An 18,263-nucleotide genomic window follows, 5' to 3' on the forward strand; every position below is an offset into this window, starting at 1 on the left:
TGAAACTTGACAAATGTGTTTTCAGTAGACGAGAGGTGACTTTTTTGGGGCACCGTGTATCGGCAATGGGAGTGACGCCTGAGAGCACAAGAATTGAAAAAATATTGAATACTACGACACCTAGAAATATTAAGGAGCTCAGATCGTATATTGGCGTATGTAATTTTTTCAGACGATTTGTAGTGAGATTTGGTAACTTACTAGAGCCATTTAGAGAACTATTGAAAGCTGGCAGTAAGTGGGAATGGACACAAGATCATGATAGAGCTTTCCTAAAATTAAAAGAAGGATTCAGGCAGGCGGTTGTTTTGAGATACCCCATGCCCGATAGGAAGTATGTGTTGCTGACGGACGCATCTCACTGTGGTATCGCTGGTGCATTATGTCAAGTAGATGATGATGGTAATTTAGGGATTGTGTCTTTAGCTTCCAGAGGTTTAAGTGCTGCTGAAAAGCGTTATACTATAACGGAACTTGAATTCCTAGCTATCGTATACTCCCTGAGTAAATTTAGGATGTATGTTTTAGGTACCGAATTTGAAATTAGGACGGATCATCATGCTCTTTCTTTTGTATCCAAGTGTAAATTATCATCTAACAGAGTTAGTAGATGGATACTCGCCCTACAAGAGTATGATTTTAAGGTAACTCACATTAAGGGAAAGAATAATGTCCTTGCTGATTTATTGTCACGTGATCCGAAGTTGTGCGAAGAAGGTAGCCTTCTAGAGCCACGTGAGGGCATTATTATATGTACATGTCTGTCTAAGGAAAATGAAACTGCTCTAAATAGACTACGTAACCTATTGGTTGAACAGTCGGTAGACGAAGAATGTCGGGAACCTTTGTCTGTACTTCAGGGAGGAGAGCAGCTTACAGTGTCGCATGGTAGGCACATGTACAAACTGGTTAACGGGTTTCTAGCCAGGAAATGTGGCGAGGATCTCTGGGGGATTTGTGTACCCAAAGCGCTACGTGTGGAATTGATTGGGTTTATCCACAAGGAATTAGGACATTATGGAGCTAATAAAGTTCTGTATGAGATCCGACAGAATTTTATATGGGACAAGATGGGAAGAGATATAAGAAAAATTCTTTCCACTTGCGATCTGTGTCAGCGTAGCAAAGTTCCTAACCGCTATTTAGAAGGACCTCGTCAGGCAGTAATCTCAGAAAGACCTGGTGACTTGGTGTGTACTGATTTATTTGGACCTGTGGTTAAGGGACAGTTCGGCTTCCAATATATTTTAGTCATTATTGATGCCTTCTCGAAATTGGTCAGATTATACGGTATGAGAAAAGCCACTGGAAAATCTTGTAGTCGTATAATCAAAGAGAAGTATATCCCTGAATTAGGTACTCCTCTTAGAATATTATCAGACAGTGGACCGCAATTTATTTCGAGAAAATGGAAGTCCATAATTAGAGAGCTAGGTATTACACAGGTTCATTCATCTATTAGATACCCTCAGGGTAATATGTGTGAGCGCGTTATGAAAGAGTTATCTCGCATGTTTAGATGCTTAGTGTTCGATAAGCATACAGCCTGGGTGGCTCATTTATCCCGCATAGAGACATGGATCAATGCAGTTCAACATGAAAGCACGAGATTGACGCCGTCACAAGTTCATTTTGGTTGTAAGCCTCAGAATGAACTAGTGAGAGTGTTAGGTTTGCCTGAGGAACCACCTCGTAATGCTGAATTTTACGTCCGAATGGCACGGGAGAACCTGATTAAATCTGGAGATATACGTAAAAGGCAACAGAAACGTAAGGTACTTGATAACTTTGAGGTAGGTGATATGGTTTTGGTGAGAGTTCCTATGTTGTCAAACAGTGAGGATAAGGTAACGAAGAAATTTTTTCTTTTATATCAAGGCCCGTATAAAGTACATAGAAAACTTGGACCCTGTGCTTACAAGTTAGCGGATGGCGAGAGCGTAATGAATGGTTCATATAACATTAGTAGTTTAAGGAGATACCTGTCGTGTGAGGTGGCTGAACCGGATTGTGAGATATAGGTCAGTAACTCGGGGAAGTTGCTACTTGTTATGTCAGACTACGAGTGGGATGAGTTTACGTCTCTATTGTGGTGGTATTTCCTTGTTGTGTTTGTAAACAAGGGAGGTGTTTGTGTGACGGTAGATGTACGCTTGTTCATTAACGATAGATCATCTGTTTTCCGTATGTGAGGCCATGAAATTTTATATATATTTGTTTTCTGAGATGTTACATAAGGCTAATTAAAGCTGACGACGGCAAATAATTAATTTTCCCGTATGTGCATTTCTAACTTGCAATAGTTTTACCGTGAGCTTAAATCACGTGTGTATTTGTGTGAAGTGTATTGCATCCTGCTTCAAGATAAGGTTGAAACATTCGAAAGAGTGATAAAAGTGTAAATTGTTTGTATCATATGTTTTCCATTTTTTTAATGTAAAAGATTGGAAGAGAACGTGTTACTGCTATCTAGCAAAGAATGTCGGAGAGATGGGGAGGAAAAGGACAGATAGACACTCGGCAGAGTTTGTAATCTGAATTGTATATATTATGTTATATTCTCTAGAATAATCTTGTTTTTTTCTTACAAAAGTGAAAAGTTGCTCATGATGGGCAGAATTTAGCATCTAAACCTCAAGATGAACTGAAATAACAGACAGTCGCAATGGGAAGCAGTCTAAGAGAGATATGGAAAGAGTGAGATATAATTAAGTGTATGAAAATAATGTCGCTCGTTATGGGCAGGTAATAGAGGTATTTCATGTCAATGTGGGAGTAAGTGTGTGAGTTCTCAACTCATGTGATATTTGTTAAGAACTCATGGGGGCGTATGTAACGTTCCAGACGTTACAGTGTAATTATGTTAATTTTATTATGTGTAATTAATTCAGGAATTTAACGTCATGATATTTATTTGGTATGTAATTGTATTATAATTCATGTTTAATCATTTGCTCACTATCATTTCATTACTTTGTAACTACGACTTGTAAACGAGGGCTGAATATCCTAATATTCACTTAGATTCTTGCGACAGTTGGTTAAAATTAACTTGCAGTAGATTTCCTTTATCTTGCCACATCACCGAGGAAGTTGGAAGGACAGATTTAGACACCAAGTTCTGAGAAATGCGAGCACGTGTTCACGCGTCCTAACGTAAGCTACCGTATTTCGACCAGAATTATTCGAACTGATCAACGCCTATATTTTCAAAGGAGCGTCATGTTGCCATGGATACTGATTGAAAGGACGAATAGAAGAACAGTTGATATCTTGTGTGGGACCCATCTACTCTAAAATCTAGAGTGGGGAGTGAAGTGTCATCTGATTGGACCACGTGTAAGCAACCTGTAATTAGCGCGAGAGAAGGTTATAAGAGGGCGTGTTGGAGCTCCTGGAGGGTCTCTCTACAACGTCTTATTCGCTTCTGCGAGTCTCTCTACATTATTCTACGATCTTCTACGAGGCTTCTACTTGATTTTCTACTTGATTCTTCGTCTCGATACTTAGAAATTATGAATGAGGGGTGTATAGCCACTCTTATCAGGAAGTACGTACAGCACGGCTACAAGACCGGTTTGAACCAGTCTAAGTCAATAGATAGTTTTAATCTAGATAGAAATGAAACTTCAGAGAACATTATCAGTAAAGTTGGAAGGATTCTTAATTGAGTATCCTCTCCATATAACCCAAGGTGGTTCTTCTAACTGTGACATAGGGCTTATCTCCAATCTATGGGATAGAGCATAATAGGGAGTGTTAGTTTTGAAGTCATCTTCCAATTAGTGGTGGGTGCAATTTGTAAGGCAGGAATGGTACTGAGCTGCAGATGAAGAGATCTCAAAGACGAACGGTGATGTTCCCGCTACAAGGAGGGAAGCTTTCCAAGGACCAGCAGAACAAGACGACATGGTGAGCAAGCGAGTTAAAGATATTGCAAGTTTTCGCGAAGTAGAGTCATTCAATTTTTTATTAAATTCATTTTCTATTTTAAATTCAGTTCTCGTTAAACCGTCGTCATTTATATTAAATATAATAAATAGTATTTTTCTAGTTTACTTTAATCAATTTGCCTTAATTAGCCTTTTAATTTCTAATTCTCCTGCTTAATGATTAGTGCACTATCACCTCACCCCTGTGATAAGAGTCTGTCCAAGCTTGATTATAAATTTTATCTTTAAGTCCTCAACTTAAAGATTGGCGCCCTTTGCTTGCTTGGTTGCATTTCTCATTTGATGATTGTTCTCCGAGAGGGGAAGTCACAAGAGGAGGTGGATTTTTCCATCAAGACAGTGTTTGTCACCCTCGGGATATTCCATGAAGTCGGCTGAGACATCTTACCACACTCACTATCTTCACTGAACATTTCACTATCCTATTATACTGTGTCAGACTCTGTAGACTACTTTAAACGGGAAATTATTTGGTGATTTCAGCTCACTCGAAATACACTTTGATGATTTCTTCACCTTAATGGCAGCCGGTTCTATGTGTACAGAATTTTAAACGTTCTGGAAATATCTTCCAATGTTGGGGCAAAAATGTTGTGATGAATAAATATTTATTACAAAGGTATAACATTTGTTTGAATTCTGCCCAGGAAACCGTTGAGAATTTTCCAGACAACCTAATAAAAAGTGATTTAGATACCTTTAAATTCTTGGCCTGGAATATTAGAACATAAAACATGCAACTCTCTAATTGTCTTCGATAACCTGGGTAAACGAAGTTCTAGTTCACTTGATAATCTTAAACATTAGCTAGAGTTGAGAATCAAAGCTGAGATCACCAGGACAGTAAATAGCAGCACTAGTTTTTAAGCTGCCGAGACATGCCTGTATAATTCTAATCAATTTTCTAGTTTAAATTAAGTGATGATTTGTACATACTTACGAATGCCATACATTAAACAATCCAGGTAGCTCTGTGTGTGTGTGTGTGTGTGTGTGTGTGTGTGTGTGTGTGTGTGTGTGTGTGTGTGTGTGTGTGTGTGTGTGTGTGTGTGTGTGTGTGTGTGTGTGTGTGTGTGTGTGTGTGTGTGTGTGTGAGAGTGAGAGAGAGGGAGAGAGGGTTCAGCCTCGTATACAATGGCAAAGAAGCATTTTATCTAGAGTGAGGGCGGCCGTCCAACATTAGATGAACGTGACCCATATACTATCTGCGCACTTTTTAGCGATAGATTTACACCCTAGTGCTGAAGCGGTCGACCTCGGCAATCTTCGAGATTCGTACTGGCAATCTTTGAAACAAAAACTATGAATCGCTTATGCATCGCTGTGCGACGTCTGGCGCACACTTTACGTACTAGTACTGTTGTTATTTACACAGCAAAGCCAAACTATAGAATTCACTCTAGGAATAAGATTCGCATCGAGAAATGTTATATAATGTTATATAATGTGTGTGTGTGACACAGTTGTTGGCTTTAAATAACAAATGTTTAGAAAATTCATATTGATCGATCATATTATCGATTCAATTCAGATTTCATTTCCATTCAGTTGGCAGTACTAACGGAACCGGAAGTGCTCCCTCCTTACTCCTCAAAACCGTACACAAAACTATTGCTAAAAAGTGCGCAGATAGTACTTGAGTTTGATACTTGTATTTGTATATCGACTGTGAGCGAGCATTACCCCGTATCTCACCTTCCTATCCATTATTTCCTTACGGCGACACTCCGGAGATAAAAATATATCGTCGTTGCCGGGACAAAACCTCTTATGTGATAATATTTTTGGAGATATACTGACCCGCAGCACATACATTATGAAGAGCGAGGATGCCTTTACCATATTCACACAATATTGCACCTTAGATGACAGAACCTTACTGGCCAAAGTTCTCAGCTAAAATATTTCACATAAGAGGTTTTGTCCCGGCAGCGACGATATTTTACCTAATGCATGGAGTTTCACGAAATTTTTTGGGAATGTCACCTACATAAAGGTAGATATATCACGAACATTTCATTCATATACTGTTATTAGTTTTTCCAAAAATGAATTTTTTTGAAATTTTTAATTGTATTTTTCATGAAATTTAATTAATATGTTAATGTAAATTTGTAATTAGGTAGATAATACTTCTTTTAAAAGCACCACGTATCGATTTTCTGTACATTATTTATATAAGGATACACTTCGTACTAAAATTTGTGTAATTTTTACGATCTAAAATTTTGGACTTAAAAATCTCTACTACTTGAAAACATTCTGCAATCACAAATTCCATACCCAGGTTTCTTAATATGGCTGTGATACATATACCATACAAACTTTGTTACAATTGACTGAATATTATGGGAGAAAATGGTATTTAAATGTAAAAATTACCATTGGCGGGAAAATTAAAGCAAAGTTCAAGTGACGTTTTCTTCCTGATTCATTACCTAAAAGTCACCAGAACCGTATGTTATTCCTTCCCTTCCTTTCTTGGCAGCTTCTATACGAATACTGGTAACTCTGAAAGCTTGTCTCTTCTTCTTCTCCTTCTCCAAAGAACGGAAAATGATTCACCTGCATTTTGTATTTCACAATGCAACTTTTCCTGTGTTGAAGTTAAGGGGATTGTAGTTTCTGTCATGTCATGATTGTTGGCTGTAGGTGCAGGACTTACATGGCTTTGAAGTTGATGCGACCCTTTTCTGATGATAACAATCTGATTCCGATTACATTTCATGACCCTTTGTCCCTGATTTCTTAAATGGAGACTCCTGTTCGGTAATAGCTGATCCATCTCTTTCCTATCAAAAGTTCAACAGTTCGTCGCTTAGCTAAGGCTGATTATGTTTACGCGTATTGTTTATTCCCTTGGATACAAGCTATCAATTACAGCACACTGTCTTTCAATAATAACAGTATCTTGATACGCAACTACAAGACTTCACAAAAGTAAACAGACTGGCTACCACCGCAGAACCCACAAAAAAGACTTAACATACAATAACAAAACTTATAGTTGTCGGCACTATTGTAGTACCATCACGAATACCAATACAAGCATAAAATGTTGCTCAATGACAGTCGAGTACTGAAATATTAGTCCGTAATAGGCTTTATAAGCCACCTCTGTGGTGTAGTGGTTAGCGTGATTAGCTGCCACCCCCGGAGGTCCGGGTTCGATTCCCGGCTCTGCCACGAAATTTGAAAAGTGGTACGAGGGCTGGAACGGGGTCCACTCAGCCTCGGGAGGTCAACTGAGTAGAGGTGGGTTCGATTCCCACCTCAGCCATCCTGGGAGTGGTTTTCCGTGGTTTCCCACTTCTCCTCCAGGCAAATACCGGGATGGTACCTAACTTAAGGCCACGGCCGCTTCCTTCCCTCTTCCTTGTCTATCCCTTCCACTCTTCCCCATCCCCCGCAAGGCCCCTCTTCAGCATAGTAGGTGAGGCCGCCTGGGCGAGGTACTGGTCATTCTCCCCAGTTGTATTCCCGACGAAGTGTCTGAAGCTCCAGGACACTGCCCTCGAGGCGGTAGAGGTGGGATCCCTCGCTGAGTCCGAGGGAAAAACCGAACCTGGAGGGTAAACATATGATGATGATGATGAATAGGCTTTATAAATTCATTCAGAAATATGGTAGATTATACAGCTTGAGTCGGTATAAATATATCGGGAGAAAGGGGGGGTCTGTTGGCCCATCCCACGGATGCGTAATTGCAACGAACAGGCATATTTGATTGAATGGAAACATGACAATGACATCATTACCTAACAAAGCAGTTCAGCAGATGCCACGCCCATTTATGCTGTGGGCAGACTTGTAAACAAAGTGGTAAATTGTTTAAATTCAACGAAATAACTTTGTGACAAGAAACTCAATCCTTTCAATTTCAGTCATAAAAATACGAAAATGATCAAAATTTCGATTTTTACCTCCGAAATGTCGCCTTAAGACTGGTCACGCCTAACCTCCGCTCGTGGAAAAAATGATATGGCGTATGGCTTTTGGTGCCGGGAGTGTCCGAGGACAAGTTTGGCTCGCCAGTTGCAGGTCTTTCGATTTGCGCCCGTAGGCGACCTGCGCGTTGTGATGAGGATAAAATGATGATGAAGACGACAAATATACCCAGCCCCCGAGCCAGCGGAATTAACCAATTAGGTTAAAATTCCCAATCCTGCCGGGAATCGAACCCGGGACCCCTGTGACCAAAGGCCATCACTAACTATTTATCCATGGAGCCGGACAGCCACTCCTGGACATGCAGTCCATCAGAACAATGTTCGTTGCGTTCATTTTCCTATGCAGATATGTAAAAGAAAATGAGCCTTATTGTACCATACTCTAGGAATGTATATTTTCATGAAGTATTTACGCACTCCTACGGTTTCATTTTCTTTCACACTTTAACACAGGAAAATTAACACAACGAACGTTGTTCTGATGGGCTGGATATCCATATGTTGCTGGGAGGCGTGATCAGTCTTGAGGAGGATAATAAATCGGAAGAGCATTGTGAGATACGAGATATTGCTCGCGCATCGTCTATATGCTTCATGGTTAAGGCACCCAGATGAAGTAGTTCTACAGCCGTAGTATATGAAATATCCCGTGAATTGTGATCAAGGATTGATTACACCCGTTCTTAAGCGTTGCACTCTCTTGCAGCAAAAACGTATCGGACACAGGTCAGTTCGAGGTATGGCGATGAAACCTGACGCTGAGGCTCGACGTCAGAGCCCGGGAGCTAAATATATCTCCATCTCCCAGCTTGTGACCTACATTCCGCGCATGGCTCCTTGCCCGAACATCCACAACAAAATTCTGAAGGACTATTTCTTTCGAGGTCAGTGACTCGCACAATGATCTCAGAGAAGGTGGATGAATTGTAGTTCGATACAGCAGATAGTCTTGCATGTCGCCATACAATTTCTTTCCCGACAAATTTCGTCCTGCTAGGAAAGGATGTAGATGTTAGTACTTCGTTGATTTTCTTCTGAAGATCATACCAACGCGTGCGACGTTGGGTTGCACTAAAACTCAAAGGGGGTTTTGTTTGAGAAATGTTATTACACTTGTACTAAAATCCTGGACTAAACCTTAAATCTACAAACATGTATAAGTTAAGCGCTGATTCAGCGGCGACTGGTGGGAAGGTTTTGGAACATCTATTGACAATGCTAGTCAACTGAAAGGATATATTGACCTTGTATTTCCCTTCTCCGCCTGTTGATGGTAGTAGTATTCTTTCATAAATCCCTGTTGGCACAGGCCAGAACAAAATGTAGCTTCGACTAAAGTTCCGGTCTAATTTATGGCTGTGGCAGTGATTAGTTATAGATGGGACTGAGTAATGCTATTCAGAGCACAACTAGTGTGTCTGAGTGTTACGGACGTTGTTACTTTCAGGGTGCTTTCGTGCTGCAATAACACTTTCTGATAGTGAGGAAACCAGCGGGAAGCTACCTCACTCTTCACGATGCCTAGTAAGACTCACTTTGGCGTAATCATCCATTTCTTATGTTTCCATATAACCACACAGCCTTCAGTGGTGCTATTTTAGGATCCAATTAAACTCCAGGCTGAAAACCTTACAAACATTTCCTACCTATACGGCTAAGCATTCGAAAATGGAAACCTACAACTTGTTTTCCAGTCCTTGACCCGGTCGGGGATGTAATGAATGAACCATATATAGGCTATTATTACGATGGGGTTGCCACTCCCGAAGTGATTTATTAATGACTGATAAATGCTATGAAATGATAATGAAGAGTGTTGCTGGAATGAAAGACGACAGGGAAAACCGGAGTACCCGGAGAAAAACCTGTCCCGCCTCCGCTTTGTCCAGGACAAATCTCATATGGAGTGACCGTGATTTGAACCTCGGTATCCAGCGGTGCGAGGCCGACGCGCTGCCGTCTGAGCCACGGAGGCTCACAAGCATTGGAACATAGATCAATTTATTTACCACCTTCCACTCTATTCTTCTAACCTGAACTTGAAAGTATTTCTGTTTCAATTGATTCCGCAACTTGCATCTCTCGATTTTCGCTGTTTCTTGTAAATAAGTGAATTCCATTAATATTTAATTTTTTTCTCAAGTGGAACGCGTCCCTCTTCTGTGTCTTCATTTTGAAAACGATATATCTAAATGCACCATGACGTTGCAGTATACCATATTCTGACTAACATCCAAGGCGTGTGCCATGGGAATCAGATAGTGCTTACTGTGCGACAGGTTTGGAATAATCTATAGGATAAGCACGGAACCATCCTGTTACACCCAGTGATCTTCGTTGACTCACAGAGAGAGACGTGACTCTCGCATGAAATGACTTAGGACAATGAAGCCCCCAGCTGTTTCGTTCCGAATAAATTGAACTCTCAAGTGTGTTTCACTTAACTACTTCCGTGCCAGAAGCACCTAGGATGATAGTCGACTCTCTACGTTCTTCTTAACACAGGGAATCATGTAATAATAATTTTAAATGTCTTAATGTAACAAGTTCCCATAATCCCACTATCGGCAGCCCTGAAGATGGTTTTGCGTGGTTTCCCATTTTCACACCAGGTAAATGCTGGGGCTGTACCTTAATTAAGGCCACGGCCGCTTCCTTCCAACTCCTAGGCCTTTCATATCCCATCGTCGCCATAAGACCTATCTGTGTCGGTGCGACGTAAAGCCCCTAGCAAAAAAAAAAACAAGTTCCCATTGTGATCACTCAGTCATTATTCTTCTGTAACCTCTTCAGTCTGGAACCTGTTTTTGCGCTCAATGTGTTATATTTTGCTCAAATAATTTAAAAAAATTCAGCATAGAAAATTAGTGTGTTTCACTAAGTTATTTTATGCGTGTAGCATATATGCTACATCAGGTCTCAAAGTTGACTTTCCTACCATTATTACTTTTTCCTTAAATTATTTTGTATTATTGTAAGTAAACACAGCCACATGTAGAGCATATGCTACATACGGACTGAGGAGGGTAAACATTGTTTGTTTCTTAAAAAGCACAGTTTTCCCCTTTATACTTCCCGATATTTCTTAATGTTATTATAGTTAACATGTATTCTTAAGAATAATATTTTAAAACGTGTTTTCTTCAAATTATAATTTTACTTTAAAATATTTTTACCCAGCCGTGAGTTTTTTCCTAGGAATCGTTTTATTCATAATACTACGAGGTTTGGAACTTAAATAGTGGCAACACTGCTGTGGAGACGCTATGCAACGGAATCTAAAATTGTCGCTGGTAGCACACGTTGGTTACATACCTACCTTATACCCCATGGCACCACAGCCCTTGAAGGGCCTTGGTCTATCAAGCGACCGCTGCTCAGTCCGAAAGCCTGCAGATTACGAGGTGTCGTGTGGTCAGCACGACGAATCCTCTCGGCCGTTATTCTCGGCTTTCTAGACCGGGGCCGCTATCTCTCACCGTCAGATAGCTCCTCAATTCTAATCACGTAGGCTGAGTGGACCTCGAACCAGCCATCACGTCCAGGTAAAAATCCCTGACATGGCCGGGAATCGAACCCGGGGCCTCCGGGTAAGGGACAGGCACGCTACCCCTATACCACGGGGCCGGAACATACCTACCTTACCTCAGAGCAAATGGACTCGCCCTTCCCACATCACCTGCGTACGCACAAGCGAGAGAAACAGTCACTTGTGAGCTAGCGGTCTAACGTAACGTTGACACTAGGTTTTCCAAACAGGAACAACGGAGTTGGATCAAGATTGAATGTGCCAGAGGTCGTACAGCACGACAGTGTCATCAAGGTCTTCAGAAGGCTTGCGGGAATCTGCATTGCCTTACAGGGCAGTGGCACGTTGGGTAAAAGCCTTCAACGACGGTCGGCAAACTGTGGCGGACATTCATCGGGCAGGTCGTCCTCTTGCCGCGTTACTGGACAGTGATCGAAACCAGACGATTCGTGAGCATTCGCTTCAGAACTGTTGCAGAGATTCGACAGGCAGTAGACCGCTCCATTCGCACCATCAGCAGAACAGGCTCTGCTAAGGTATACTACGACTTCCACATCGCTGGCAACGGGTTATACACAACGCTGGTGACTACACTGAAGGACAGTAAAGGTTGCTAACACGTAACTTTTTTGTATCTGTTGTAAATAAATAGTTCCCACTATTTAAGTTCCAACCTTCGTAATTTTTTTTTTTTTTTTTTTACATCATTTACTTCGTTTTCACACAAAACAGTCTGTCGCTCTTATTGTTCACGATTTAAATGGATCACCTAAAGAAATTCATAAAAAGTTATGCTGATTAGGTGATTGTAACAACAGAGTTCGTCGAAACATTGTGATCTTATGTGTTTGAAGTTGATGGGAAGGGCTGCGAGAACGGTATAAGAACATAAATCATTAAAAGTTGGGTGATACATTCAGTGTTTGGTTGGACACATGAAGTTAGTACAGGTGGATCATGTCAAGTGTTTAGATTGTCCATTCTTCCAGGGTGGTTGTGACTGAAAGAAGTATAGAGAAACTACCTCAGCGAGTTCGCCCTGGTGCATGATAGTAGGTCTAAACGTTTAACCTTCTCATCTCCCGTGATAAAAAACAAACCCCATGGCGCAACAGCCCTGAAGGGCCGTGGCCTACGAAGCGACCGCTGTTCAGCCCGATGGTCTGCAGGTTATGAGGTGTCGTGCGGTCAGCACGGCGGATCCTCTCGGCCGTATTCTTGGCTTTCTAGACCGGAGCCGTCACCTCACCCTCAGATAGCGCCGCAATTGTAATCACTTAGGCTGAGTGGACCTCGAACCAGCCCTTAAAACCCAGGTAAAAAACTGACCTGACCGGGAATCGAACTCGGGAATTCCTGGTAAGATGCAGGCACGCTACCCCTACACCGTAGAACCTATAATCTGCAGTGATAAGTAATTGCATTTACTTACGCATAAATCAAGTTTACGACACTGTTCGTGCATGAAACCGTTGGTCACAGAAGTCCAGCCCTTATTACTAATGTACAACCACAATAACAACAATTATTCCTATGGGATTCAATTCAAGAACGTTTTTATAAGAGCATTTTCACGGTATATGAACTAGAAAAATATCCCAGACTTCTAAATGGAACTTGTTTCCTTACCTTTTCGGATAGTACACATTTTTATGTTCAATAAAAGTGATAGGTAGTTTTAATAAGTGAGAAACTCATGCGTGGTTTATCTTCCGAATTTATGGATTCATTGGATTTTGACGTGCAGAAATAGTGCTGATACCCGTACCCATTTGTCGCTCTGTTTCTTCAATGAATGTGTATACAGCATATAATATCTTTCTTTCTTTCTTAATCTGCTTACCCTCCAGGGTTGGTTTTTCTCTCGGACTCAGCGAGGGATCTCACCTCTACCACCTCAAGGGCAGTGTCCTGGCTGGAGTTTCAGACTCTAAGTCGGGGATACAACTAGGGAGGATGGCCAGTAGCTCGCCCAGGCGGCCTCACCTGCTATGCTGAACAGGGGCCTTGTGGGGGATGGGAACATTGGAAGGGATAGACAAGGAAGAGGGAAGAAAGCGGACGTGGCCTTAAGTTAGGTAGCATCCCGGCATTTGCCTGGAGGAGAAGTGGGAAACCACGAAAAACCACTTCCAGGATGGCTGAGGTGGGAATCGAACCCACTTCTACTCAGTTGACCTCCCGAGGCTGAGTGGACCCCGTTCCAGCCCTCGTACCACTTTTCAAATTTCGTGGCAGAGCCGGGAATCGAACCCGGGCCTCCGGGGGTGGCAGCTAATCACACTAACCACTACACCACAGAGGCGGACATACAGCATATAATATAAGGTTAATTATTCTACATAATCACACCCATAAAATTTTGATCACCACTTATGTCAGCCATGATATTATGAAGAGGAACCATTATGTAAGCAATACAGTTTTTAAATTGTGCAAAAAAAACCCGTATTATTCCTTGAAGTATGTATTATACAGCCTTATATTGTATAATATACTCCATGCCTTTTTTCGCGAAAATATAACGTCTTTCATATGTGTAATCTTCCACCCGTCTTCAGTATAGGACTCGGAGTAAACAAAAAGTGTACATCAGTCTTAGATTACCTAAGAAGCAAACGAAATATGGCATTACTTCGTTTTACCACCAAAGGTCCGTCATTCAATGTGCCTTTCCGCGGCCTTCATTTCCTTTCCAGTCTGTCTTTCTTTCATTCATTCTAGCAGTTTCATGACTTCCATCCAATAAACTTCACAGAAACATTTTTTTTCTCTTTAAGAAAACATGATGACACTGGAACACCGAGATAGTTTTCTAATTGTAAAATATTTCATGTGCTTCCAGACTGTGACGCAACATCATGGAGCAGTTCGAGCAGCTGCTGACATGCGCCATTTGTCTGGACCGATACCGCAACCCCAAGTTGCTACCATGCCAGCATTCCTTTTGCATGGAGCCCTGCATGGACGGGCTGGTGGATTACGTGCGCAGACAGGTAACAGTGTTCCTTTTACTTCATATTCTCTTCAAGGAGTTAGACGTCACACTTTTCCTTAGTTTGCAGTGGTAGTCGCATGCGATTTGATGGCAGACCTCCGTAATTATTAAAATTAATTGCGTTCAAGCTCAGCACAACTAACAAGTCTCTAATGTGGTACTCCTAATAACTGGACCAGACGCATCTGCATTTGCGATAAAAAAAAAGTTTATTTCATTCCTTGGTACAGTAAAACTCCGATAAAACCCGCAACGCCATGTAATACACATTGTTATCAAGTCAGTTGATTGTTATGGACAAAAAATTGTTTCTGGGTTTATGGTAACATTTTTCATGCTGCGTTCCAGGGTAAAAATTGTATTTAAAGTAAGGAAACAGTCATAAACTAGAGACACAAAGGCCGTGCAGCCAGCCAGTACAATGATGTTAATTCGAGTAAACCGTGTAGAAGAAATCACTAGTTCATAGCACAGAATTTTGTACATGGCAATAAATGAACCTTTCTCGAGTAAATAAACACTACTGAGTTTTAATTGTCTTGCTTAAACAAATTAACGTACATCGTAGTAATTGGCAAAGAAGTCAGTGGCTACTTTCTGCTTTACACCTTGTCCCACGTATCTTGTAGTTTTCACGCTGTTTCTTAAAAATAGTTGTCTTCATCGGCCAAAGCAAATTGGAAAGCGAAAAAGAAACTTATATGTGAATAACATTATATAGCCAGAACTATCGTCTTTTCTGTGAATAGAAATAGCTTTATAGTTGACTGCCAGTTTTATATTAAGACCAATACATTCGTAATCTTAAGTATTTTTACTTTCTATAAACCTAAATATATCACCTTATAAACATCCTGTGTTAATGCTGTATAAGTGATTTGTTAACTTACTTGTATCACAGATAATTTTCATATTTATCGTGTTCTGATATTCAACAGGTCAAATGTCCAGAATGCCGCGCCGAGCACCGAATCCCGTACCAGGGCGTGCAGGGCTTCCCTACCAACGTGACCCTCCAACGCTTCCTCGAGCTTCACATCGAGATCACGGGAGAGTTGCCAGATCCCACCAGCGGTCAAATCATGGAGCGCTGCAACGTCTGTTCGGAGAAGTCGTACTGCTCCGTATGCGTGCACTGCGACAAGAAGATCTGCTCAGACTGCAAGGGTGCCCATATGGACATCCTGCGACGTGAAATAGCCAGGATAAATAATCAAATAAGGCGTTCCCTGCACCGTTTGCAAGATTCAGTTGCTCTCATAGAAAAAAATTCCTGTAGCTTGCAACAAAATTGCAATTCTGTCTCCGAAGAGGTTGATGAAATCTATCGACGCCTCGCAAAGGGACTCAAAGACCGTACCGACTTCTTACGGGGAGAGGTCGATCGTTACCTCTCCACAGAATTGAGAAATCTTTCCACTCTGAAAGATAATCTGGAACTTGAAATAACTAATATCCAAAGTAACTGTGATCTTGCTGATAAACATATGACTGAAAATGTTGAGTGGGACGACTGTGAACTTATGGATGCAAAAGAAATATTTCTCAAGACCGTGGAATTCATACGAAATTTTGAATACGAAAACACGGACTACGCGAGGAGGGTACGTTTTACAATGGCGCATGATCCAAATCAGCTGGTTCTTCACGTAGCGGGATATGGAGAGTTAACCATCAACATGCCACATCAGCCGTTCGTTGGAGGCGTCAGTGGAGGTGGTGTGGTAGGCAGCAGTAGTTCCGGTGGAATGCTCCAGCCCCCAGGTGGACCCGGGCTCATGAGGTCGAAGAGTGATCACAGGCTTGCCTCCCAATTCCGACAGCAGGAGGAGCGAGGCGGTTACGATCGAGGGTACGGTGGTGATGGCTCTGGTGATTGCAGTTCTTCCGGGAGGGTTTCCCCTCTTGGAGGTCGTAAGTTTGGCGAAAGGTACCCTAGTAACCGAGGAGGTAACGAGCGATACGATTCCTCCTCCAGGTATGGTCGTGGTGGCGGCGAGGACTACCGGGGCGAGTTTGAATCTCCTTATGACAATGATGGCAGCCGACCAGCGAGGCGATATCGCTCAAGGTTCACTCGACACCTCGGAACTGGAACTGGAGATGGCGATTCGGACAACGATACCCAAGGAAACAGATCCGTTCGCTTCTCTGGAGACACACCGCAACACAAGGAAAGGGAGCGCGTTCTAGATACCGAAGATGTGTCTAAAGGACCCTTGAGTGGTATCACACGCTTGTATGACTCACCCAGAGTCATGAAACGGCTGCAGGAGTCAGAACAGCGCGAGAAGAAGAAAGATAAGGAACCTCCCCCAGCACCTACCCCGGTGTCGACGCCAAAGGCTCCAGCGGCGCTGACGAGAAGGACGCCGGCTGCCCGTCAAGTCAGTGAGGAGGACGAGATCTCCAAGATCAAACGACAAAATAAAAACGCTCCAACGTCATCGGCGTCCACTGAGCCCTCAGTGGAGACGCCAACAACACCTACGAGGCCGATTGCCGACCGTGTTGCGGCTCTTAAGCAGAGGAGCGTGGATACAGCTTCGGATGATCGTGACAGCCAACCGTCATCTCCCACAAGGAAGACACCTCCGGCACCCGAGGTAGGGGTACCTGCCAGTGATACATCTGAATAGTCATAAGCGACATTACAACATACATTGCATGAACAATTGCATTTGACTATTAGTAGTAGTATCACTATCCTTTCTATTATCCGCCACATACTGCGTAATTAGTTAATAAATTACTATAGTCAATGCAGTTTATCTGCAAATTATTATAATAATAATATGCATGAATTAATAATAATATAGAATTATGAACGTAGTATATTTCAAATATACCTGTAAATAACTATTTCCATTAATTATAATTAACTTTAAGATATATCAGTAAATAATATTAAGTACATTTAATGATTTATCCTCATATATTTCCAAGAACAAACAAAATATATTTAAGTGTGCATTAATAGGTATGATATATCATAATTATGTTTATAAATGATTTGATCTTACGACAACAGACTAATAAACAAAAAATAATAAACCAACAAACCCTTGTAATTAGTGACATAATAACGTAATGTCGCACAAGGTACGAAATCACTGACCTGACGCATCATTCACTACATGAGAATATCTGACACCGCACTATCCTCAGGTCTCACTCCTTCCTTTCTATTCATGTAATTTCATATAAAAATAATGGCTCTGTTAAATTGCATTTCAGGAATAATTCCTAAACAACTGTCAAACCATAACTGAATCATTAAGTGAGAATACACTGCCGTATAAATTCATCACATGATAACAAAATATAAATAAGGAGTGCATGCGTAGGAATGGCATAGAATATTAAGAAATTTCAAAATTTTGTCTGTCACGGAAAATGAAAACAAATCACCAGGCCTGGGATGTTTACTACAGTTTACAAAATTACATCTGAATTTGGTATTTTAATGTAATAATTTGACTGCAAAGAATTCACACGCCCTTACGATCGCATTCATCAAATTCATTAACTTATTTGTCAACATACCTCTTCTGCTATAACTTCGATCTCTGAAATCCTGAAAATCTAAAAATATAAATATATTGAAACATTACATTGAAAACAGCATGTATGGAATCGTCCGAAATGAGTTAATCTTAACAAGTATTCTTAATTTCCGAACAACGCAGTAGAAATTCTGAAGAGCACTTTCCTAGTACACACTAATGCAGATGAATTATTACGGGGTTTTCCAATAATTTTCTATAAAATGGAATTTTAACGAGACATGCCACTTAAAATGTTGCAAAATATACCCTAAGATATTCTATACA

General features: G+C 41.3%; 1 protein-coding gene across 4 annotated transcripts in view; it reads left to right on the plus strand.

Annotated features, from left to right (window-relative positions):
• The window catches only part of tn (tripartite motif containing protein thin), a 172,296-nt gene that overhangs the window by 117,523 nt on the left and 36,510 nt on the right, over positions 1-18,263 (plus strand). For 3 of the 4 annotated variants that reach the window (XM_067141475.2, XM_067141478.2, XM_067141476.2), the window contains 2 exons: positions 14,278-14,428; positions 15,369-17,036. In XM_067141475.2, the coding sequence (XP_066997576.2) occupies positions 14,294-14,428; positions 15,369-17,036 (1,803 nt within the window). In that variant the 5' untranslated portion in view covers positions 14,278-14,293. The remainder of the gene's footprint in view (positions 1-14,277; positions 14,429-15,368; positions 17,037-18,263) is intronic. The other variant, XM_067141477.2, reaches the window with a different exon arrangement.

Source organism: Anabrus simplex, chromosome 2 (assembly GCF_040414725.1).
Source record: "Anabrus simplex isolate iqAnaSimp1 chromosome 2, ASM4041472v1, whole genome shotgun sequence".
Lineage (NCBI taxonomy): Eukaryota > Metazoa > Arthropoda > Insecta > Orthoptera > Tettigoniidae > Anabrus > Anabrus simplex.